The 24,912-nt window shown below is 38.0% G+C and overlaps 2 protein-coding genes across 4 annotated transcripts in view; both read left to right on the top strand.

The window, feature by feature from the left end:
- Nucleotides 1-24,912, top strand: part of LOC128986088 (signal-induced proliferation-associated 1-like protein 1) — a 133,013-nt gene that overhangs the window by 71,729 nt on the left and 36,372 nt on the right. For 2 of the 3 annotated variants that reach the window (XM_054406208.1, XM_054406210.1), the window contains exons 2-10: nt 6,162-6,268; nt 6,870-7,034; nt 7,665-7,804; nt 8,795-8,953; nt 9,584-9,863; nt 10,513-10,766; nt 17,012-17,184; nt 18,118-18,242; nt 18,730-18,811. In XM_054406208.1, the coding sequence (XP_054262183.1) occupies nt 6,171-6,268; nt 6,870-7,034; nt 7,665-7,804; nt 8,795-8,953; nt 9,584-9,863; nt 10,513-10,766; nt 17,012-17,184; nt 18,118-18,242; nt 18,730-18,811 (1,476 nt within the window). In that variant the 5' untranslated portion in view covers nt 6,162-6,170. The remainder of the gene's footprint in view (nt 1-6,161; nt 6,269-6,869; nt 7,035-7,664; nt 7,805-8,794; nt 8,954-9,583; nt 9,864-10,512; nt 10,767-17,011; nt 17,185-18,117; nt 18,243-18,729; nt 18,812-24,912) is intronic. The other variant, XM_054406209.1, reaches the window with a different exon arrangement.
- LOC128985094 (uncharacterized) lies at nt 357-1,199 on the top strand. The gene has a single exon (XM_054404474.1). The coding sequence runs from the start codon at nt 357-359 to the stop codon at nt 1,197-1,199; it is 843 nt and encodes a 280-aa protein (XP_054260449.1).

Raw genomic sequence — 24,912 nt, forward strand, 5'->3', positions numbered from 1 at the left:
AGAAGGTAAACAAAACCTAGAAAATGCCAATGGGTAGATAAACATCACACAAAAAATCTATATATATTGTGGTGAGTGCTTCAATACTGTTGAAAACCAGCTGGACAATTATTTGTTTTTTTATAAAAGTATAACTTTGGTTTTGTTTAAATGAGTTGCTATGGTTACCTAACAGTTCATTCCTGGTTTTTATAATACATACACTTATGTTTTTGTCATGCTCATTAAATTCTATTTTCTATCAGTTTCTTGAATAATTTTATCATAAAAGTAACGAAAATAGTTAAAGAAGAACCTACTTCTTCAGTGGTGACCCCGACGTGATCATTTTTTTACCAAAATTTAGCAAAATTGCAATGTCTACTACTCAAGAAGGTAACTCCCTAGAACGAATTACTGTGAAGATTCCACAATTTTGGCCAGCAGATCCTGAGCTGTGGTTTGCGCAGGTCGAGACCCAATTCTCCTTGGCTCGGATCACATCTGATGAAACAAAATTCTTTTATGTTTGTGGAAACCTTGATGCTAAATACGCTGCTGAAGTGAGAGACATCCTCACAAGACCACCAACCGAGGGAAAATACGAAAAACTGAAAACAGAATTGATACAACGCCTAAGCTCTTCACAGGAACAGAAGACCAGACGTCTCCTGGAACATGAAGAAATGGGAGATCGAAAGCCCTCGCAGTTCCTCAGACATCTTCGTGCTTTGGCTGGTACCGTTGTACCTGACACTGTGCTGAAAACTCTGTGGTTGAGTCGTCTGCCTTCATCAACTCAAGCCATTTTAGCAACACAAAAGTCGTCTGAGCTTGATGCACTAGCCGAGTTGGCTGACGCCGTGCTTGAAATTAGCCCGCGTCATCAAGTTACAGAAGCAGCTGTCCCTACTAACAGTCCCAACTCTATGGAAGTAATGATGGAGCGACTGACGATCCTGATGACATCTAAAATGGGCGAAATCGTAAGCACTCTTCAGCACGACATTTCAACTATCAAAGAAGATCTGCGGAGTAATCAAAGTCGTCGTCCAACATGGAGTTCAAGTCCGGTTCGGCGATCAAGATCACGCTCCAAGAGCACGACAAGAGACGATGTTTGCTGGTACCACAAGCGATTCGGTAATGCAGCTACTAAGTGCACCAGGCCTTGCAGTTTCCAAGCCAACAACTCGGGAAACGATCTCGGGAGTCTCTAATGGCGGCCAGCGACTCCTCCGATCTACAGACATCTCGCCGCCTCTTCGTCACAGACAAGGTAACAAAACAACAGTTCCTCATTGACACTGGAGCAGATGTTTGCGTCTATCCACGAAAAATGCTTTCAGGTAAAATACTAAAATCTGACTATACACTATACGCAGCAAACAACACCGAAATTGCCACTTACGGGTTGCATACCTTATCTTTGGACCTAGGCCTACGCCGAGCATTTGTGTGGCGTTTTATCATAGCTGATGTTGCCAAACCGATCATTGGAGTTGACTTTCTTCATCATTATGATTTATTAGTGGATGTTCGACGTCAGTGTTTGATTGATCAGGTAACCTCTCTCGTTTCCACTGGTCGCGCAACATGCTCCAATTTGGTAAGTGGTATTAAAGCAATAAATGCAAACCAACCAAATGTCTACATGCAGCTCCTCCAATCATATGCGTCCCTTATTCGACCGGCAGGTAAACCTTCTGTCCCTGTCAAACACCAAACAGAACACCATATCCAGACAACCCCAGGACCACCAGTCTTTAGCAAACCCCGTCGTCTAGCCCCGGACAAGTTAAAGTTGGCCAAAAAAGAATTTGAGGTTATGGTCCAGTTAGGTATAGCTAGACCTTCTTCTAGCAGCTGGTCATCTCCTCTTCATATGGTTCCCAAAAAAGGAGACGAATGGAGACCATGTGGAGACTACAGAGCCCTAAATGCCAGAACCATTCCTGATCGCTACCCTATTCCTCACATTCAGGACTTTTCTCTAAATTTGCATGGTAAAAAAGTTTTCTCTACTATAGATCTTGTTCGTGCTTACCATCAGATTCCTGTAGCTCCTGATGACATTCATAAGACTGCTATAACAACACCTTTTGGTCTTTTCGAATTTCCTTTCATGTCTTTTGGACTTTGCAATGCTGCCCAAACCTTTCAACGTTTCATTGATGGTGTACTCAGTGGCCTAGACTTCTGTTACGCTTACATTGATGACATTCTCGTAGCTTCAGAATCCGAAGAACAACACCTCATTCACTTACGACAATTGTTTGACCGCCTATCCTCTTTCGGAGTCTTTGTCAACCCAAGTAAGTGCAACCTAGGAGTTCCCATGGTTAGTTTTCTCGAATATCAAGTTTCCGGAGAAGGGATAAAACCCTTACCTGAAAAAGTGAAAGCTCTTGACTGTTACCCCAAACCAAAGACTGCAAAGGAATTAAGAAGATTCACTGGTATGCTAAACTTTTATCGTAGATTCCTACCCCATTCAGCGTCCCAGCAGAGCACACTAAATGACCTTCTGAAAGCCAATCTAAAAGGTAATATGCCTATTAATTGGACTACAGAAAGTGAACAAGCTTTTGAAACTTGTAAAAAAAGCCTCAGTGAAGCCGTTATGTTGTCTCACCCTGCACCGAATGCCTCACTTGCAATCTTCTGCGATTCATCAGACTATGCTGTAGGAAGTGTATTGCAACAAAAGGTAGGACAAAACTGGCAACCACTATCTTTCTTTTCCAAAAAGTTAAGTCTAACTCAACAGAAATACAGTACTTATGACAGAGAACTAACAGCAATTTATCTTGCCATTAAGTATTTCAAACATATGCTAGAAGGAAGACAATTCATAATTTTTACAGATCACAAGCCTCTGACCTTTGCTTTCCGTCAAAAACCTGATAAGTGTTCTCCAAGACAGTTCCGTCACTTGGAATATATTGGACAGTTCTCAACTGACATTCGCCACGTTTCTGGACAAGAAAACGCAGTTGCAGATACCTTCTCTAGGATAGAAGAAGCCACTGCCTCCTTAAACTTCCAGGCTTTGGCAGAGTCTCAAGCTCAGGATGAAGAACTACAACACTATTTAGAAACAGAATCCAACCTAAAGCTCAAGCAAGTGCTGCTACCAGGAACGGAAATCTCACTTTATTGTGATGTATCTACTTCAAACCCCCGTCCTTTTGTCACAAAACAATTTCGAAAAAATGTTTTTTACAGCTTGCACAACCTGTCTCATCCCGGGATAAAGGCATCCACAAAACTGGTTAGCCAACGTTTTGTTTGGCCTTCAATGAAATCGGACTGTCGTTCTATGGCTCGCTCCTGCCTCTCCTGCCAGAAGTCAAAGATAACACGTCACAGTTCAACCCCAGTTGGTACGTTTGTTCCACCATCTTCTAGATTCGAACACATCCATATTGATCTAGTTGGCCCATTACCTGTTTCGGAAGGTTACAGGTATTGTTTGACTTGTGTTGACAGATTTACACGTTGGCCTGAAGCAGTTCCACTTGAGAACATAGAAGCTGAAACTGTAGCTCGTGCATTATTCACCAACTGGATTTCAAGGTTTGGAACGCCACTGCGCATAACCACAGATCAAGGTCGACAATTTGAATCATCTCTTTTCCAGCAGTTAACACAGTTAACTGGATCAACACGTCTGCGAACGACTGCCTATCACCCTGCTGCCAATGGACTCGTTGAACGCCTTCATCGACAACTCAAGGCAGCCATAAGGTGTCACACAACAGATCGTTGGACCGAAGTATTGCCAGTGATACTGATGGGGATCAGAGCTGCGTGGCGCGAAGATATGCAAGCTTCCTCTGCAGAACTCGTTTACGGTCAACCTCTACGACTTCCTGGAGAGTTTATGACACCCAGCCAAGATGGACATCAATTGGATCCACCAAACTTCATAAAGAGCTTACGTCAGCACTTCAACAACCTGCGTCCAGTCAGTGGAACTAGACATGGTGCGAAGACGCCATTCGTTTTTAAGGACCTTGCTACATGCACACATGTCTTTGTGCGGACTGACATCCCCAAGGGAGCTCTCGAACCCCCATACTCTGGCCCTTACCCTATTATCAGCAGAACCCCCAAGACTGCCGTTGTGGTGATTAAAGGCTGTAATGTCACGGTATCCATGGATCGACTCAAACCGGCATACTTTTGGTCCGAATACAAGAACGATGGATATGCACCAAATAGGACAGAAAGCAACAAATCCACACAAGCACAAAGCAAGACACAAAGCATGGATGATCCTAATTATACCAAGCAACCAAGTTCAAGCGAATTAAAACCTGCGATTAAGACAAAATCTGGGAGACATGTACGCTTTCCTGTACGATTTCAAGTATCATGATTTACTTCAATTAAATCATTAGCAGGGGGGTACTGTGGTGAGTGCTTCAATACTGTTGAAAACCAGCTGGACAATTATTTGTTTTTTTATAAAAGTATAACTTTGGTTTTGTTTAAATGAGTTGCTATGGTTACCTAACAGTTCATTCCTGGTTTTTATAATACATACACTTATGTTTTTGTCATGCTCATTAAATTCTATTTTCTATCAGTTTCTTGAATAATTTTATCATAAAAGTAACGAAAATAGTTAAAGAAGAACCTACTTCTTCATATATAATACGTGAAGCCGTATTTTGTTAACGCAACTCCTCCCTTATTTGTGGACCAATTTCAACGTTTAAGGTGTCAAAAGATTCGTCTCAATACGTAGTTTTGCAATAAGGTTTTAGAACTTTAAAATGTTTACTCTTAACAGTTAAAATGTTAAACAGTTAATCAGTTTTATTGAAAACGGGAGGAGGAGACAATTAATAATAAGGTATCTTATGCGTATAAGGAGAGTAGAGAAAGAGAGGCCTGGTTTAACAGATACACATCCATAAAATACACATTCACTTGGTGAGATGAATAATATTTGTTCTGCTATGCAACTTACTTTGGAAGTGAAAAAATATACGAAGCACATAGTGTTGTCACGATGGTAAAATAAAGTTGCCTAATGTCAGATCAAATTAATGCATGCGAGAAATGTTTACTTCTGACACTGACAGATCTCAAAAAATTTAGTACAAACAATAATAATGCCTTGACTATGATAAGTTCAAGTAGTAAGATTATACCAAATCTTGGTGGACCCTATGTTTTTATTGTAAACTTTTGTATTAGGGACGTGCTCTACTTTAATTGAGGAAAAAACACAAATGGATGGATTGTTTATTTCTAGGTTATGTTGCCAGTTCCTTGGACAAACTTATACAAGTTTTTTTACTGAATTTTAGTAGTAATATTAGACATAAGTGAAGGAATTAGTGTTTATGTATTCAACGATCGAGTAGTTACAGTCAAGTTTAATTTTATGATTCAGGAGAGGCAAATAATATACGCTGTTCAAAAAGAGAAAATGAAAATTGCTATCCAAATCTTATAGCTACAAGAGTTATCAAACCTATTTCGACAAATGAATCCATACTTTCAAAACTTTGGGACAGGTATTAAGAGAAACCCCAAAGAACAATGTGAGAACGTTCTGATGCAGGTCATATACTGTGACTAACACACAACACGTTAAAATACGTTAACAAACTATCAATGATGTAACGCCATTGATAAGTTGCTGCTTTAGCCTATTCAAAGCAGATTATGGCTTTCCAGTTGATAACCCAGAGTTTGTGGGTAAAAATGGAGCACATCAAATGGTTTATATCACTCCATTTTTCAGGATTCTCTACGGAGAAAATTCGTTTGATTAGGGGGATGTCTAGGCAACAGTTTTCTTAAATTCTCAATGCTGGAAAAACTTTGTTGCAACATGTTAGCTCGAATTGAAGCAGATCGCTTAGCATTCATTAGAAGTTATCAGTTAAAACTGAGAGCAGAAATAATGTAGGTGAACCTTGACGACACAAATAGGGATATTTAAAATAAATTCTAACAAGTGTTTAAACAACTCTAAGATGTAACTAGAATTACTCCAATTTAAGCATAACGTTTTCCTCAGCGTTGTTTTATACTATGCGGCTCATTGAGCCGCACAGGTTCTCTAGTAAAAATATATTTCTCTTACTCCTCTATTATGTAAGACAAGGACATGATCATGTGTGTAGTGTCTAACTTCTAACCTGTGTTGTTTGTTACAGCGGGATGGGATGAGCGCAGCGCAGGTGGCCGGCAGTGCAGGGGACACTGTCCGGGAACGAGCAATGCAGGCTGTAGAGTATTACAACAGCAATGTGCTTAGAGCTAGGTAAGTCACATACATTCTAATTGTGCTTAGAGCTAGGTAAGTTACATACATTCTAATAGTGCAGAGTAGCTCATGAAAACACAAATTTACAAAACTAAAAACATATCCTCTGTCCTTTTCAGTGCAATAACACCACCACAGTACCTGGAGACTGGCATAAAAACTATATAGTTGCCTCTGGCTTTCTTCATATAAACAATAACCTCATAAGGGTATTTGAAGTGACGTACAAGGTGGTATGTGGTTGTTACTTATTAGTGCTATATCATCAAGGCACCCTGAGACATTGATATTTAAATTCAAATCTCCCTCTCACACTTTGTGGTCAGTGCAATAACTTTTACAAGGGTACCTCGAGACTCTGATGTACAAACTGTTCAAAACTCTCCCTCTGATTAATATTAAACAATATAATATTATCAGGACAACCATGATATAAATATAGACATTGATGAACGGAACATTGACATACATAGGATTCTATAGGAACCTACCACTGCAAGAACTGCATACACTTTGTGTGGGAACCAAACCCTCTTTAATTTTATGGCTTAAACTGCATTGCAGCAACTGACGGTTTTGTTTTGTGTGGTGTTGTCAGGGTGGGGGCTGGACTGGTGTCTGCGTCTAGGTCTTCATACAATGACCGCCACCATCACCAACACTCGCCTGCAGTACGTCCCAGGACTGTGCAGGACGCATTGTACAGGAGCAACTCTAGTCTGGAGCTGATGCATGATCACACGCACTTCCACCATGACTCCAGGTACATAGCTACAAGATCTTTAAGGCCTGTACAAACTGCCGCAGTACGCGGTCTGCGGTTGTGGTACTGGGCGTAGCAGTAGACATGCTGCTAACTCCAACTAACAACGAAACAACTGCTCCCAGAGAATATGTGTGCTGCTGAAATAGCGTTTAGCAAAAATAGAGCATGCAGCTTTTTGGCGCTACGAGGGTATATTGTACCGTGCCATTGGCGGTATACTGCGCCAGTGTGAGTGCTCCCATTAGCTCACGTTGTTCTAAAATACCTGGTGGTTTACTCGTACCGCATACTGCGGCAGTTTGGGTGGGCCTTAAAGGTTTTGTGCAATTTGCCATTCCTTTACAGTAATTTAAAATAAGTGCATTGAAAACTTTCACTGTAAGCTCAATAAATCACACGTGGGTCCAGAATGTTTTGCTACAGAGTTATTCTCGTATGGGGGCTGTAATAATTAAACTTTTAATGCAATTATTACATTCAAAACATATTTTAAGTAACAAATATTTGGGAAACTCAACATACTCATGTGTCTAGGGGTGGAAGTATAAACTTTTAATGCAATTATTACATTCAAAGTATACTTTAAATGATGAATATTTCGAAAACTCAACATAATATTGTGTATAGGGGCGGAAGTATGGTGTCGCCAGTGCTACGTAGGGAGTACGGCAGTCACGGCAGCATTGACGTCATCGCAGATAAGCAGACGACGGGAGAGTCGTTCTTTGCGATGCTACAAGACTACAGGCCAGCAGTGCTGGGACTGGGTGATTATAACATTCTGATTCTTATTCATTAACTGCCTGGTTGTCGACAATAGTGGTTTACAAATCAGTAAGAAAAAATATTAGAACAGTAGTGAAATGGACGAGTCAGTAACTGTAATAACTACTTTTGAAAATTATACATCTGCTGTGTAGGTAGAGGCCAAGATGAATTTAAAGTGTGTACCGGTAATCGGGTTAAATTCTGCACTCTGTAGTCTATTGTGATTAACGACAAGCCGGCTTTAATGATTGTGACAAGCAGGGTTTTCAATGTCGGATGTTTGCTTGTGTGTTCTAAAGAATGTTTTTCTTAGTTTTTGTTCATTTCCATTCTTTTAGGTTATTGCTATTCTAATATTGTTACTTTATGAACTTTTTTGAGAACCACACCTATTAATGATGACTACTTCATGATTACTGAGTTTGTATCATGTTTAATTTTAAATTTTTCTCTTGCAGTCTTACACAACCCACTAAGAGATTGAGACGGTTAGGTGACACAATTCAAGAATGTTTACACAATAAAGTTTAGATCTTCTACAGAAAAGTAAGACAGAGGAAACACTCTTAGAGACAACCATTGCGCTTTCAGCTGTGATATGTTGTTCCAGAAATGTTTTTGGGAAGTGCCCGAACAGCGAGCAATGTGTGGAATTTCCTATTGCACGGTACACAAGGTCTTCCTCCACCGTGAATGTTGTTGTACATGAAGGCGAAGGGAGTAGTGTTGGACATTGCCCTAGACACCAGCACTAGTTCTGGACACCACTTTAATGTACCATGGAGTGTATCCTCTATTCCTTATTTCTCTGTGGATATTCTTACTTAAAAAAGAGTCTGAAACATACTCTGTAAAGTAGGCAGATTAATACAGAATAAAAATAAATACACACATTCTGTTGATAGCACCATGTTATAGCATTTTTGTTTGCATTATGATTATGCAACTGATTATTGCACAATGTGAAAGAAATTTTGGGGTTGTTCAAGGTACAGACCAGCGCAGTCCGGGGCCTACGGAGTACCTGCGGGGCAAGGTGGATGCGGCCCCCACCACTGACAATGCTGCCAACACTCTGGCAGATGACACAAACAGTCCTGCCAACACCAGCCCCAAACTGAGGCTTAAGTTCCACCGCTTTTGGTCAGGTATGTTCCGTCAGATTCAACGAAATAATTTACAAAACATTTTTATCTCATTGTACAACTAAGTCGAATACTTTCTGTTGAACCTTTGACATTTTGACATGTGTTTTGTAATGATTATTTACACAAGTAAATAAAACAAATGTTACAGTTGATTGCATCTATTTTGTTTCACAAAGAAGTCTTAATAATAATTGGTGTATTTTCATAATCAATATCCAAGAATAAGACCTCACTAATATCCACAGTACCTTATGAAAGAATAAAATATGTTTAATTTGAATAGAATTCAATGCAATTAGAAGTTTTTTGAAAATCAAAATCCCTCAAATCTTGATGAAAACACACTAAATGGTACATAATTTAGGCAATGATCAGTGTCAATGAGTGAAGTAAAAGCTTTGTTGCTGGCTAAGACCAGCTAGGTTACAAGTCAGAATCACTCATAAAGCCAAGTAATCAAGAACAGCTGCTCCAAGGTTCAATTATGTTGTACAGTGCTCCAAGTCTTACGCATTTAGCTACCCATTTTTAGTAATGAAATAATTATTGTAGTCCACTTATTATATATGCATGTACATAACTGGTCTGCATATAATAAAGACATTCCGTAACCCCAATTCTACATCGCAGGTAATGTTTCAAACAATGGCAAACCAGCGAGAGCAGCGACGTTGGACGACAGCGTGACGAGCGTGTGTATGTCACAAGAGTGTGAGGAGCGACAACGGAGGCGAGCGTTTGCTCACTACGACGTGCAGAGTCTGAACGCACGGCTACGTGGGCTGCTGCTGCTGTCTCGACGGCGCAACACGACCACTGGCGCCTCAGCTGCTAGTATGGGCGTGCGCGCCAGCACGCCAGACAGTGACGAGGACGGCGGCGACGGTCGCAGTAACCAGCTTCTGGAGAGGTGAGTAATTGCTAACTTTATGAAACACGATTACTACTCAAGAAAAATAATTTACCACCCAATGATTTCCTTAAAAACTTAAGTCAAAACTGTTTTTGTTAGTTTTAGGCCAGTAGCATTTCGTGATAGAGAACATTAAACAGTTTTAAGATAAAGCTGTTCCAAATCCCTCTTGCTCGCTTGGGACACTTATTTACTAGACTAGGAAAACATTTCAACTTATTGAGATAAAATCATATTTTGTTTTAAATAAGTGGATAATGTTAACCAAGAACCTTGAAACTGTTTTTTTTTATGTTTGATAGAAGGAGTAATATTGTGTCTGCGTTAGGGTTTTATCATAGTGCCAAAGAGACTGGTGATTTTTTAGGATAAAACTAAAGATGGATGTACATAAATGTTTTATAGAATTACAGAGCTTAGCACTTAAACGGCTCTTAGCACAGTTAACAGTTCACTAGCTGTTCAACTTATAGAGTAAATTAAACTTAACTCTTTAGTATGTGCCTTTAGCTTCGAAAGCTAATGTAATTATTTTGTAACAAAATGTTAATCTATATTAATATCAAAATGTAGTTTCATTTCTTTGATCAATGCCTTCATAGGCCTTGCGCAAAACCAATAGTTTTTCATTACTGTTTTCTTTCAGTTGCCCATTTTTTCGCAACGAGGTCGGAGGCGAGGAGGAGCGCGTGGTGTCCCTTACCAGGCTCAGTGCCCCGTCGCCCCGCCGAGCCCCTCCACCTCACCGACCCCCTCTGGCCTGTGGTGTGTCAGTGCTGGAGTATCCTCCCGGGGAGTCACACTGGACCCACAACTGCTGTCCGTACCAGCGGAATCTCCGCCTCATTGAGTGTGTTGACCACGGCGCACTGTACTACCGCAACTACTTCTACCAGCAAGGTCTGACTCATTTAAGGCGTTGTTCATAAATATATATATATATATATGTTGTCACTTTTTGTATGAAAACTTTTCTGTTGGTTTACTACCACTTTATATGTACAGTACTACCACTGTATCAGGAACAATCTATATATTTAATACGCGACATGAAACTTTGTGAACAATAAGGCTTTTTTGTTTTAAGATTTAACCCCACATATTATATACCAAAATGTTCGTCTAGGTGTGTAGATGTGCAAACTGGCTTTAGATTTTCGAAATATATCTTTATAAGGGCGTGGGCTGCCCTCAAAGTTCCTTCCATAAGGATAACATTGTGATTGATTTGAATGTTATTATATTCTGAAACAGATGTCAATACATTAGTTTACAGAAAAATTAAATCCCAGCTGTTTTATTTGGTTTTGAAATGTAAACAGTTTGCATGTTTTTAAAAGTAATTAGAACTCCGGCATAGAAATTTTACCTGAGGACACGACGGGAGAAAGGTTGTACATTATATTTTCGTTGAAAACATGCTAAGGACCCGACGACAAAGAAATATTGCCGGTCGGACACGGCGAGTCAACATACGGCAAGCAATACAAAACGTAAGGACGAGGAGCTGGAACAGTTAGTGGCAACGTGTGCTTACAAAATTGCCCTGACAAATACAAGAATTCAGCAGCATTCACTTGGCGAGATGGCATTAAAATGTCAGAAATGTGGTGCGCTACATTTTAAAGAAGAACAAAGAGGACGAGGCCAAGGATTTTCATCCTGCTGCCATAAAGTTACTTAATGGAGCAAATCATTTTAGGAGAAACTACAAAGAAAACATTAGATCGTAGAACTCTGCGCTCGCAATGGTCAGCACTTGAGCTAAAATTGAAGAACATAACGATGGAGGGCCTTTCATGTATGAGGTGCACGACACAATTTATCACTTAATTGGCAACTTTCAACCGTCAGAAGGGGAGCATCCCACATATGCCCAAGCTTATATCTACGGACGTCGAAACCGCTATTCAAGAAAGAATGCTAAACAAATGGCTCTTGCAGCACTGAACTCATGCACATTTTGACTCAACATTTGGTTGATATTAATCCATACGCGTAAGTTTTCAGCATGATGAGCTCCGTCCTGCAAAATACTCCTACTGAACAGCAAAAAGACCTTAGCATGCATATAGCCAACGATCTAGCTCAAGACCATGCAACGTCGATACAACGACGCAACTTCTAACGACGTTGCTGTAATACTAATTTATTATTCGTGCGAATTCGCACGGGTTCACCTAGTGCACAATATTTTCCCACCCTGTTAGATTTTGCTAAAGCCGCTAGTTACACTTTTGGATGTCTCATTCTATTGGTATAACTGTATTTACAGAAAATTTTGTGATCCCTAATATTTAAGTTTTTGTTCAATTTCTGACCAATCAGAGAACACAATGTATGTAATAATTTATTTTTGTAAAAAAATACAACCGACTTCAAACGCTCTAAAAAGAATGAAATAATTTCAATAAAGTAAACTTTTGTATTAGGCAAGCTCACGTATTTAAAGTCGGCGCGGCTCTATGATGATTTTTGATACAAAACTTAAAGAGGGTTGCCATATTGCAGGTGACTATCTATAACTAAAGGGGTTAATCTGCATGTCTTTTTCATAGTTATGCGTTAAGTGTTATTTTATTACCGTAATCAGAGATCGGCATCATAGTGGTATTAACGAGTATCTTTAAAAATATTATAACGCATTTAAATGTTTCTAACTTAGAAAAGTAACGTTTTAATACTAAACTAGCTTCTTTTCCCTATCATAATATCAAACTAAATCATTTTCCTATTCATATAGAACATTTGTGTGTGTTATTTTCATAATACATTTATTCTGAAGTAAACATAAAATACAAGAAAATATTTCCTTTAATACATAAACAAAACATTTCAGAATGTTTTTTTTTATATATATTTATGTTATCCAGCCACAATTTATTGATTTTCAAAATACACACACAATATTTAATTTCAATCATATTTGCAGTTTGAGCCGCGCCGACTTGAAATACGTGAGCTTGCCTAATACAAAAGTTTACTTTATTGAAATTATTTCATTCTTTTTAGAGCGTTTGAAGTCGGTTGTATTTTTTTACAAAAATAAATTATTTCATGATTTTTAGTGACTGTATATTTTTTTATGTATTAATTACTTGAGGTTTTTTGATAAGCAAAACTGTTTGAAACAATCAAAAGTTCCACAGAACAATCATTATTTTAAAACTGATTGAGTCACCTGTTCAGGTTACATAATCAATGGGTATGAAAATAAACATTTTTAGATATTCCTTAAGAAAGAAAGAGTTGTCCATTACATTAGGCCTAATGAAAAACTAATAGTCTTTTCTAGATACATTGAAATGTCAGACATCATCGTTTCCTGCAATCGGTGTACTTCTACATTATAAAAAGAAATACAGTAACGTCTCAAGCCTTTTGGAACAATATGAAAGTTATTCCTCAGCTACCAACACTAAAAAATCTCTCAAAAGTGGAAAATTGGTCGTTAACACGTATAGTACCTTTGGAAAATATTATATGAAAGATTGGTTCAGCTAAAAGTGGTGTAAGTCATGTAGGAGGGGGGGTTTTGTTTGCTCAAGTTATAGCCTAGTCGAAATTGCAAATCATCCTCCTCTAGGACTTTCCGAAGCAGGCATGATAAACGTTACGTAACTTGATATGTTATAGTAACTGCGGTTAGAGAATATTAATAAACCTTCCACATCTGCAAATGAAATATGTATATGAAAGATTGGTTCAGCTAAAAGTGGTGCAAGCCATGTAGGTAGTTTTGTTTGATCAAGATATAGCCTAGTCGAAATTGCAAATCATCTTCCTCTAGGACTTTCCGAAGCAGGCATAATAGTATTGATATGATATAGTAACTGGGTAGAGAATATCAATAAACATTCCACATCTGCAAATGCATGTTGAGTAATTAAAATATTTAACATTTTTAAGACAATTGACGATTATGCACTGTCACACTTTTTAGGTCGTGTAAGGAATAATTGCATTTAATTTATATTTAGACCTGTTTTACGAATGCTTTGGTTTTCACAATACACCTTTATTTGTCAATATCATACAGCTATTCACTGAAACATATATGTTTTTGTAAGTCAGAATATTCAATACTAAAAACTGAATTACTGTATACACAAATCAGGTCAAACGTTAAAATACATTTTTTATAGTAACCAAATCAGAATGCATTTTTCTCAATGTAATTCATTAAAGCTCCATGGCAAGAAATAGTTTATTGATCAATATGAAGAAACTGTTTCATGAAGAATTGTCTGTAGCTTCATTTAAATGGTTTCAACTAACAGCTGTAGGAATGTTATTATTATTTATTGCCTTCTCTGCACAAATGTAAACAATCTGAACAAATGTAAACAAAATAAGTGTTGAATATTTAAGGTTTTCAGAATTTTTCACCGAAACAAATATTATACTTAAAGATAATATATAAGGTACCAAATAGAAACTCTCCTGGTTATTTTGGTGGTGGAACCACACTGATCGCTAAAAGAATAACAGAGAAATTGGTGAACATACATAGAAAAAAAAAACATCGCCACAAACAAATTGAGAACCTCCTCCTTTTGTTGGTAGTGGGGAAGTCGGTTAAAAAATACTGCGTGTCCATTTGTGTTTTTAGAGTTAGGTTGTAGGTAAGTTTTTGTAGAGCTTAAATAATTATTATATCTATCAATCTATCTATAAGAGAGTTACAGACACCACAATCAGTAATACAAAAATTGTTAAGTTTTTAGGTCTAAATTTAGACTCAAAATTAAGTTGGTCTGATCACATTCATCATATAAATAAAAAATTAAGGTCAACAAGGTATTCACTAAGTGTACTATCCAAGGTCACGCCGCTAGAAGTCTGCTTGACAGTATATCATGCGTATGTTCATTCTTTGCTGGCTTATGGCGTCACTCTATGGGGTAACTCTGCAGAGGCCAAGAAAGTGTTCACTTGCCAAAAGTCAATTCTCAGAACTATTTTTCACCAGAAGTCTAAAAACAGCTGTAAACCTTTTTTCAAAAAACATTCCATTTTAACATTACCTTCTCTTTATATATTTGAAATAGCAAAGTATGTTCATGCAAATTCCTTCTTTTTTGAAAAATATAAAATAAATCATAACTATCAAACGAGAAATAATAACAAAACTTTTCAATATCCCAAACATTCGCACACAAAATTTGAAACTGGGCCTCTTTACATGGGATTAAAAATCTACAATCATTTACCTAATTCATACAGAACTTTATCAAAACCAAATTTTACATATAAACTGAAAGAGACTTTGAGCCAAAAAGCGTATTACAAAATTCAGACGTTTTTTAAAGATAAATTGTAATAGTTTTTACTCTTGTCAGGGTATAATTAGATTAAGGAACCTAGATATAAATTGACCATGTACCAGCTTGGGAATTACTTTTGTAATTATTGTATCAGGCGTGATGTACAATAAAGCTTTGTCTATTGTCTATTGTCTATTGTCTATATATATAATACGTGAAGCAGTTTTTTGTTAACGCAACTCCTCCCTTATTTGTGGACCGATTTCAACGTTTAAAGTGTCAACAGATTCGTTTCAATATGTAGTTTTGCAATAAGGTTTTAGAAATTTAAAACTCCTACTCTTAAGGGCGCGAGACCCTCTCAAAGGTAGAGTTTTCCCCAAAAGAAATACATAGAACAAATTTTAAAACAAAAAACAGCTGTTTATAAAAAGAAAATACATTAGTTTTTTGGGAGTAAATATTAATGTTTATAATATTGAGTAGGTTAAGGCCAAGTTAAAAAGCGTTAATCAGTTTTGTTGGAAGAACAGAAAATGTCTCAAGTTCAAAGAATAAATATTGAAAACGGGAGGAAGAGACAATTAATAATAAGATTTCTTATGCGTATGAGGATAGTAGAAAAAGAGAGGCCTGGTCTAACAGATACCCATCCAGATACACATTCACTTAGTGAGATGTAGTAATAGAGATCGATGAGTGAGATGAATAATATATGCCAGTTCTGCTATGCAACTTACTTTGGAAGTGAAAAAAATATACGAAGCACATAGTGTTGTCACGGTGGTAAAGTAAACTTGCCTAATGTCAGATGAAATAATGCATGCAAGAAATGTTTACTTCTGACCCTGCCAGATCGAGATATTTCAAAACATTTAGTAGAAACTATAATAGTGCCTCGACTATGATAAGTTCAAGTAGTAAGATTATACCAAATCATGGTGGACCTTTTGCTTTTATTGTAAACTTTGTATTACTTGCTCTACTCCAATTGAGAAAAAAAGGAAATGTTTACTTCTAGGTCATGTTGCCAGTTCCTCGGACAAACTTATACAAAGTTTTTTGACTGAATTCACCAACACAATCCAGACATTTTAAGTCCAAAATAAGAAGTTTCAAAAACTCATTTACTATTGAAAGTTTTAGTGGCAATATTAGACCAAACATAAGTGAAGGAATCAGTGTTTATGTATTCAACGATCGAGTAGTTACGGTCAAGTTTATTTTTCTGATTCAGGAGAGGCAAATAATATACGCTGTTCAAAAAGAGAAAGTGTAAATTGCTATCCAAATTGTATGGCTACAAGAGTTATCCAACCTATTTCGACAAACGAATCCATACTTTTAAAACTTTGGGACAGGTATTAAGAGAAACTCCACTAAACAACGTGAGACTGACAGACAACACGTTAAAATACGATAACCAACTTCCAATGGTGTTGCTGCTTTAGCCTATTCAAAGCAGATTATGGCTGTCCAATTGGTAACTAAGAGTTTGTGGATAAAAATGGAACACATGAAATGGTTTGATATCACCCCAATTTTCAGGATTCTCTACGAAGAAAATTCATTTGATTAGGGGGATTTATCAGTAAGGCAACAGTTTTATTCAATTCTCAATGCTGGAAAAACTTTGTTGCAACATGTTAATTTGAACAACTCCAAGTTGTAACTACAATGACTCGAATTTTAGCATAACGTTTTCCTCGGTGTTATGTTTCATACTATGCGGCTCATTGAGCTGCACAGGTTCTCTAGTTATTCATGTAATTGTTGTTCTATACTGAAAATTTGGTTGAACTGTTACAGTAATTGACCAAGTAGTTTTTTGTCTGTTCACATTTATAACTTAAGTAATTTGAACATTAAATCTTACAGAGCATCAAAACTGGTTCGGGATGGATGAGAACCTGGGACCTGTTGCTATTAGCATCAAACGGGAAAAGTTAGAAAGGCAATCCCAGCAGCAGCAGCAACAACAACAACAGTCAACAGACAACAACAACACACCTCCACTACTGTGCTATAGAATAGTCATACGCACAAGTGAGGTTAGAACACAAACGTCATCGTAGTTGTCTGGTTTATTCATACTGTAGTTGAGTTTCGTGTGATAAGAATTGGAAGAACAGCCAGTCTTGATTAGTTTAGATTAGAGATTGATTGATCCCAATTTAATTAAATAATTCCGATTCTGGTGTTGGTCCTAACATTTATTTTCAATTCGGATCCTACCCACATCCAAAATCTGTAAAGTAAAAAGTGAATGGAAGCACTTTTCAATCATAATCCTAGTAATACTGTATTTTAAATAACCTGTAGTAATAATAGGTAGGTTGATATTGTAAAAAAATGTCAACAATCAAAAAATAAAAAATACAGAAAGCTGTTGGTAGTGGGCCAGTGTATTTACTACGGTCAGTTTGTGAGATGATTTAGGTGTAAAGCTTTTAGAAGATAGAATTCCCCTATAGGGAGCTGGAGCTCAAGGCAATAATCCAGAGTTCAAGTATGGGTGAAATATTTCTCTAAACTAGGGTTCAAAAATGTTGATCTAAAATGAGGTGTTTAAGCAATTCTTAGTAATTCCAGGCCACTCTTTCCTTTGATATAATTGTTTTACTTGCTTACTTACTTCCTGCCTTACTGCCATGGCCACTTGTACCCAAGCTGGTACTTGGCCTCGCCAACACGTTGTCGCCTGTTCTCTCAGTCCTCCAAATCTTCTTCTACTAAGTCTCATCTTTTCCATTTCCTTCCGGACTTGATCCCACCACCTGGCCTTTTGTTCTTCCTACTGGTCTCCTTCCCCTCGGATCTCAGATCTGTTTTAACAATCACAATTTGTGTTCTTGTTCAAATGTTAAGTTTTGAATAAAGCTTGTTTTTTTTTCTTAGATAATTTGAGTAGAACCTCTTTGCTACACCCACAAATAATTGTTTAACCTTTGGGCAGTCTCTTCACCTTGCATTATCATTTGCAGCTGCTCACATTAAGAGGCTCAGTGCTGGAGGATGCCATCCCCAGCCTCAAGTCGTCAAGTAGCAGCAAAACCATGAATACCAAAGAAGTTCTCGAATATGTCGCCCCTGAAGTACAACTGTCATGGTAGGATTTGTTTGCTTCAGTAATGTGTTTTGCTATCACATTTAATTGTCTAGTGAAGGTTGTGTTTGTTTTAATTATTTTACACTACTGTATTTCATTAACTTGATTTATTTTGTAAAACAGTTAAAATTGAAGAACACTCTAATAAAAGCATTAGTTATTCATAGTTATTATGTACAAATTATTGATGAGTTGGTGGTTCAATTGGTAGTGCGACAGACTAGCAACATTAATTGTTTACGTCCTAATGCTTTCCACTAAAATCTATCAGTACAGTTCACTTTTGTCCTGTACTGGCTCACCCCTTGCTTTGCTGAAACGTGTCACAGGCTAGAGGCCTGTGTATATTTGAAAGGTAAAAAGTGGCAGCCAACTTCTTAAAAATAGTATTATTTCAGCAATACTTTAATTTTAAAAGCTTTTCCACTCTCACCCAATATATTTTCTTATGTGATAGCAACTAGCATAACACTTTTCCTGTTTGCAGTTTGAGGTTAGGGACTAGCACACCTCAAACAGAGGAACAGCTGTTGAAGTTGGATGAGCAAGGACTCAGTAGTCATTACAAGGTAGGACCAGCTCAATATGTTTATGTAATTTTAAATATTTGTGCTTACAAATTGGTTGATAAAAACACTTTGAAAAAATTATTAGTTCTAAAGTGAAGTTATTTAAACATTTTAGTTTCTGTAGTACCTGGGGACCGAGCTTTGCTCGGGGAAAATCATTAGTTCACTCTAAAAGCAGTCTTAGTATTGGAGATACATAAATCCATTCCCAAACTCCACACGATTTGCCTTTACTAAGTCCTACACCATTTCCTACGTCATGGACCTGTTTCCCTGCATTCCCATAGCACTTTAGGATTGTAGATACCTTAAACTAATCGTTATTAACAGATCCCACACTCTGGACAGCTCACCTTAACTACTTCCTTCACCACTTCCAACGTAGTGGACTTGTTTTCCTCCCTTCCCATAGCATTTCAGAATTGCAGACACCATAATCTAATCGTCATAAACAGTTCCCACACTCCGGACTTCTCGCCTTGACTACTTCCTTCACCACTTCCTACGTCGCGGACCTCTTTCCCTTCCTTCCCATAGCATTTTAGGATTGCTAATACCTTAATCTAATCGTCATAAACAGTTCCCACACTCCGGACAGCTCGCCTTGACTACTTCCTTCACCACTTCCTACGTCGTGGACCTGTTTTCCTCCCTTCCCATAGCATTTTAGGATTGCAAATACCTTAATCTAATCATCATAAACAGTTCCAACGCTCCAGACAGCTCTCCTTAACTACAGTCTAACCTTGATATAACGAACCTCGATACAACGAATTCCTTGATATAACGATTTTTTTTAAAATCCCCTAGAACTCTCCATAAGACACAATGTATATTTTACCTCTACATAACGAACAAACCATAACAACGACCTTGATTTAACGAATTTTTCGTGATTTCGGCTAAAATAAGTCACCTCAATATAGCGAATTTATCATTATCAGAACCTCTACTTTGCGAATTTAACCTCTGCATAAGGAATTGTCTACGTCTTTCCCTCGATATAACAAATCCCCCACCCCATTATTGTTTTTGAAAAATCTGTTTCTTTATCAAATGAAATAGAAAGGTGACGTCATCGCTTGCGCTAACATTCGTCTGCTCCGTTTTACACATCTCCGTCTGCTGTCGCTGCGCGCGCTATGTTGCAACCGGGAACGAGAACTGATTTCATTCACTGAGGACTGATGACGACGTAATGTTTAGTAAGCTGTGATTGGGCGATAAGTAACTATGGTGAATTGTACAATTTGTGGATAAAGAGAAACCTAAGAAAGAATATAAAAACAAAACCAAAGAGAAAGAATAGCAACATCCTTATTTTTTCGAGTGTTTTTATTATCTTTAAATTGGCTATGATTATACACTTTTATAATGACTTAATTTATTCTTTTCAATACGATTTGTTTCAACTAGCAACACCAATGCTACAGTTAATGATTATTATTGACATTCCTCTGTTGTGATAAATCAGTTAAGTAGCCTACCGGCCTATCACGAGCAGTAGAATACAAAACTTTCTACTACTGTTTTGTTTTGTTCTTTACAAGGTCTTTGACTACGCAATACAGTGTTTGGCTAGGTTTTAGGAGGGTTAGAACAAGCTTTGATTTTAAACTTATGCCCCCAGTACACTCTCGCCGAGACGCTCGCCGAGAAATTCCGGCGAGAGCTTATGCGAAATAACCGTGTACACACTCGCTTTGTCTCGCAGTCGAATTGGAGGCAAACTTCGATGTGGAAGTAGCGCTCGCCACTCGTGCAGTCTCGGGTCCTTTGACTCGTGTCAAAAAACCGACTCCAGACGGAGCGCCGGCGAGCACGAGGCTAGGCGAGGCGAGGCGACCCGAGTCAAGGCGAGTGAAGACGAACGCACCGAGTACACTCTCGCACTCGCCAACGCTCGCCTTGCCTCGGCGAGAGTGTACTGGGGGCATTACAGTTTTTAGCCTGTGTCAAGGTCAATGCCATTTTCATGATTGCGCAATATTCAAGATCCCTCCCCTTTTTTATGCCGGACAATTTAGGTTCTACTGTACAATGTAAACACTGTACTGTAAAGTATTGTAGCCTATGCTACTTTAATTGTGTTTTAATGATGTCTAATCCCGACCTATATTGACCGACTCTGGTTCTGAACCTCGACTTAGCGAAATTCCTGCAAACATAACCTCTATATAACGAACCCCGTTTTAACGAAATCCTTGATATAACGAATATTCAGTTCGGTCCCTTCAGATTCGTTATACTGAGGTTGGACTGTACTTCCTTCACCACTTCCTACGTCACTGACCTGTTTCCCTCCCTTCCCATAGCATTTCAGGATTGCCCATACCCTTATCTAATCGTCATAAACAGTTCCCACACTCCGGACAGCTCGCCTTGACTACTTCCTTCACCACTTCCTACGTCACGGACCTGTTTCCCTCCCTTCCCATAGCATTTTAGGATTGCCCATACCCTTATCTAATTGCCATAAACAGTTCCCACACTCCGGACAGCTCGCCTTGACTACTTCCTTCACCACTTCCTACGTTGTGGACCTGTTTTCCTCCCTTCCCATAGCATTTTAGGATTGCAAATACCTTAATCTAATCATCATAAACAGTTCCAACGCTCCAGACAGCTCTCCTTAACTACTTCCTTCACCACTTCCTACGTCACTGACCTGTTTCCCTCCCTTCCCATAGCATTTCAGGATTGCCCATACCCTTATCTAATCGTCATAAACAGTTCCCACACTCCGGACAGCTCGCCTTGACTACTTCCTTCACCACTTCCTACGTCACGGACCTGTTTCCCTCCCTTCCCATAGCATTTTAGGATTGCCCATACCCTTATCTAATTGTCATAAACAGTTCCCACACTCCGGACAGCTCGCTTTGACTACTTCCTTCACCACTTACTACGTCGCGGACCCGTTTCCCTCCCTTCCCATAGCATTTTAGGACTGCAGATACCTTAATCTAATCAACATAAACAGTTCCCACACTCCGGACTACTCGCCTTGACTACTTCCTTCACCACTTCCTACGTCGCGGACCCGTTTCCCTCCCTTCCCATAGCATTTTAGGATTGCAGATACCCTAATCTTATCGTCATAAACAGTCCTCACACTCCGGACTGCTCGCCTTTACTACTTCCTTCATCACTTCTTACGTCACGGACCTGTTTCCCTCCATTCCTATATTATTTTATGATTGCCTTTACTACTTCCTTCACCACTTCCTACGTCGCGGACCTGTTTCCTTCCCTTCCCATAGCTATTTAGGATTGCAGATACCTTAATCTATTAGTCATAAACAGATTCCAGACTTCGCACTGCTACCCTTGACTACAATGTATCGAGTAATCTTCAGTATAATCTTTGCTTAACAAGTGATGTTTTTCCTTTTGTACTGTATTTGTAATTTGCTAGTATACTGTGGGTAGCTGGCTTATTATGTTGTAATCTAATAAACTATACAGCCCGATGTGTAACTCACTCATTCACTGATCAGGTATACTAATGTTTGGGCACTTCTAGATGAGCTAGAGACTTGAAATTTTCGGCGTTTTGTAGGTCTAGTGCCCAAACCCCCGGGAAAATCCCGAAAAGTCGCAGTTTCCCCTTTCAACCCCCCCTAAATTAACGATTTCCCCCCTATGTTATTCTTATGGGAAATAACATTGAAAAATACCGACTTTCGTATGCTCATCTGAACCGTTTAGAAATGTGCTGGAGACTTGGAATTTGCGTAGTATTGTACTATGGGATCTTAAATTAGCGATAAAATTTGCAAAAGGCCCATTTTCAAATTTCAACCCCTCCAAATATCCAAAATGGCGCACCTCTGAAAACGACAAAACACGTTTTTTTCAAACGGCTATAGCTTGAAAACGGTAAGAGCTAGATTCAATTTGAGGAAAAATCGTGAGTTTGGAATGAAATTTTCTACAAGACACTTTTAAGTATTTTTGGAAAATCGCACTCCTTCACCTTCAAAAAACGCCCTACTTCCAAAAATTGTAAAAGTTCTCGATTTTTTTACGTGTTTTTAATTTTTAAAACTACTCTTAGTACATATATTTCTACTTTTTATGCTCCCAACGTAGAAAGGAAAGTGTCTTAAGTGAACTTCTATAATTTTAATCGAATGAACAAAATTAAAAATGGGGGTTATTCAATTAAAAAGATTGTTTATTAACGTATTCCTATGGAGAATTAGCATGCATTGACATGCAAACTAAACTCAAATGTAAGTAGGTGCAGGAAAAATACTGGACAACAACCTGTCCCCTGTGGCTCATTTGTACGTACCCCCCAAAAAAAAAAGGGGGCCTGGGGGCGGAGCCCCCAGCGAGCCTAAGGCGAGTCTAAATAACTATACAGCCCGATGTGTAACTCACTCAATGGGGATACAAATTCTAGACCACTTCTAGATGTGCTAGGGAGTTGAAATTTGGCACGATTGTCGGTCTTGGTACTAAACCCCCGGGAAAATTCTGAAAAGTCGCATTTTTTTATTTTAACCCCCCCTTATTTAAGAATTTCCCCCCCAATGTTATTCTTATGGGAAATAACATTGAAAATTACCGACTTTGGTATGCTCATCTGAACCACTTAGAAACGTGGTAGAGACTTCAAATTTGCGTAGTATTGCAGTATGGGATCTTACATTACCGGTGGAATTGGCAAAAGTCCCATTTTAAAATTTTAACCCCCTCAAAAATCCAAAATGGCGGACCTCTGAAAACGAAAAAACACGTTTTTTTCAACCGGATGTAGCTCGAAAACGGTAAGAGATAGAAAAGATTTGAAAGTATATCCAGGAACAGGAATTAAATTTTGTACAAAACCCTCTTCGGCGTTTTCCAAAAATCGCACTCCTTCAGCTTCAAAAAACGCCCTACTTTCAAAATTTGATAAATTTCTTTCTAATTTTTACCGGTTTTCGCTATTTTTTCATACTTAAATATTTTTTATTTTCAAAAATTATTATTGCTTTGTATTCCTCTTACTTTACTTTAAATTTTACTCATTACATGTTTTTTCGTAACTTTACTCCTTGATCCCCAAAACTTAATTTTAATCTCAAAATTTGAAGGTTTTTTGCCACTTTTACGAGCCCCATTATATTCTTATGGAGAATAAGATTGAAATTTAATGACTTTGGTATGGTCATATGAATCGTTTAGAAACGTGCTAGAGACTTGTAATTTGGTAGTATTGTAGTAAGGGATCATAAGCTAATGGTGAAATTTTCAAAAAACCCACTTTCAAATTTTAACCCCCTCAAAAATCCAAAATGGCGGACCTCTGAAAACGAAAAAACACGTTTTTTTCAACCGGATTTAGCTCGAAAACGGTAAGAGATAGAAAAGATTTGAAAGTATATTCAGGAACAGGAATTAAATTTTCTACAAAACCCTCTTAGACGTTTTCCAAAAATCGCACTCCTTCGGCTTCAAAAAACGCCTTACTTTCAAAATTTGGTAATCTTTTTTCAATTTTTTACTGGTTTTCGCTTTTTTTCATACTTAAATCATTTTTTTTTTTGCAAATATTATTATTGTTTAGTATTCTCCTTACTTTACTTTAAATTTTACTCACTACATGTTTTTTCGTAACTTTACTCCTTGACCCCAAAAACTTAATTTTAATGTCAAAATTTGAAAGTTTTTAAGAGCCCTATGTTATTCTTATGGAGAATAACATTTTCCCCATAAAAACCACCATAAATCCCCTTTCCCATGCTCCGTGCATGCTGGTTCACGAACTCGTTCGATGAAATGTTGGTTTACACGTTTAAACCAAATTTCATCGAAATCAAATCGTTTTTGCAAGAGTTATCGCGCTAACGGACACTTGGTTCTCGCTCTTAACTTTGCACTCTGAAATCACTACCCCAATCTGATGCTCGAAACATCCTATCGTTGATTCTGAGCTCTGTTCTCGCTCTAATTTCTTATACATTTGTTTACACTTGTGGAATTAGAGCTTATCTCAGTTAATCAGTATTTTCCTGTTTTCTTCGTGAATTTTGATTTGGTTCGGTCATCATGGACTTTGCTTGCGTTGCTGTTGGATCCTTTCACCAAGGAGATCCAAGATTCACTGA

This window comes from Macrosteles quadrilineatus, unplaced genomic scaffold (genome assembly GCF_028750875.1).
Source record: "Macrosteles quadrilineatus isolate MER2022 unplaced genomic scaffold, UCM_ALF_1.0 Scaffold_2__2_contigs__length_208266976, whole genome shotgun sequence".
NCBI classification, from domain to species: Eukaryota; Metazoa; Arthropoda; class Insecta; order Hemiptera; family Cicadellidae; genus Macrosteles; species Macrosteles quadrilineatus.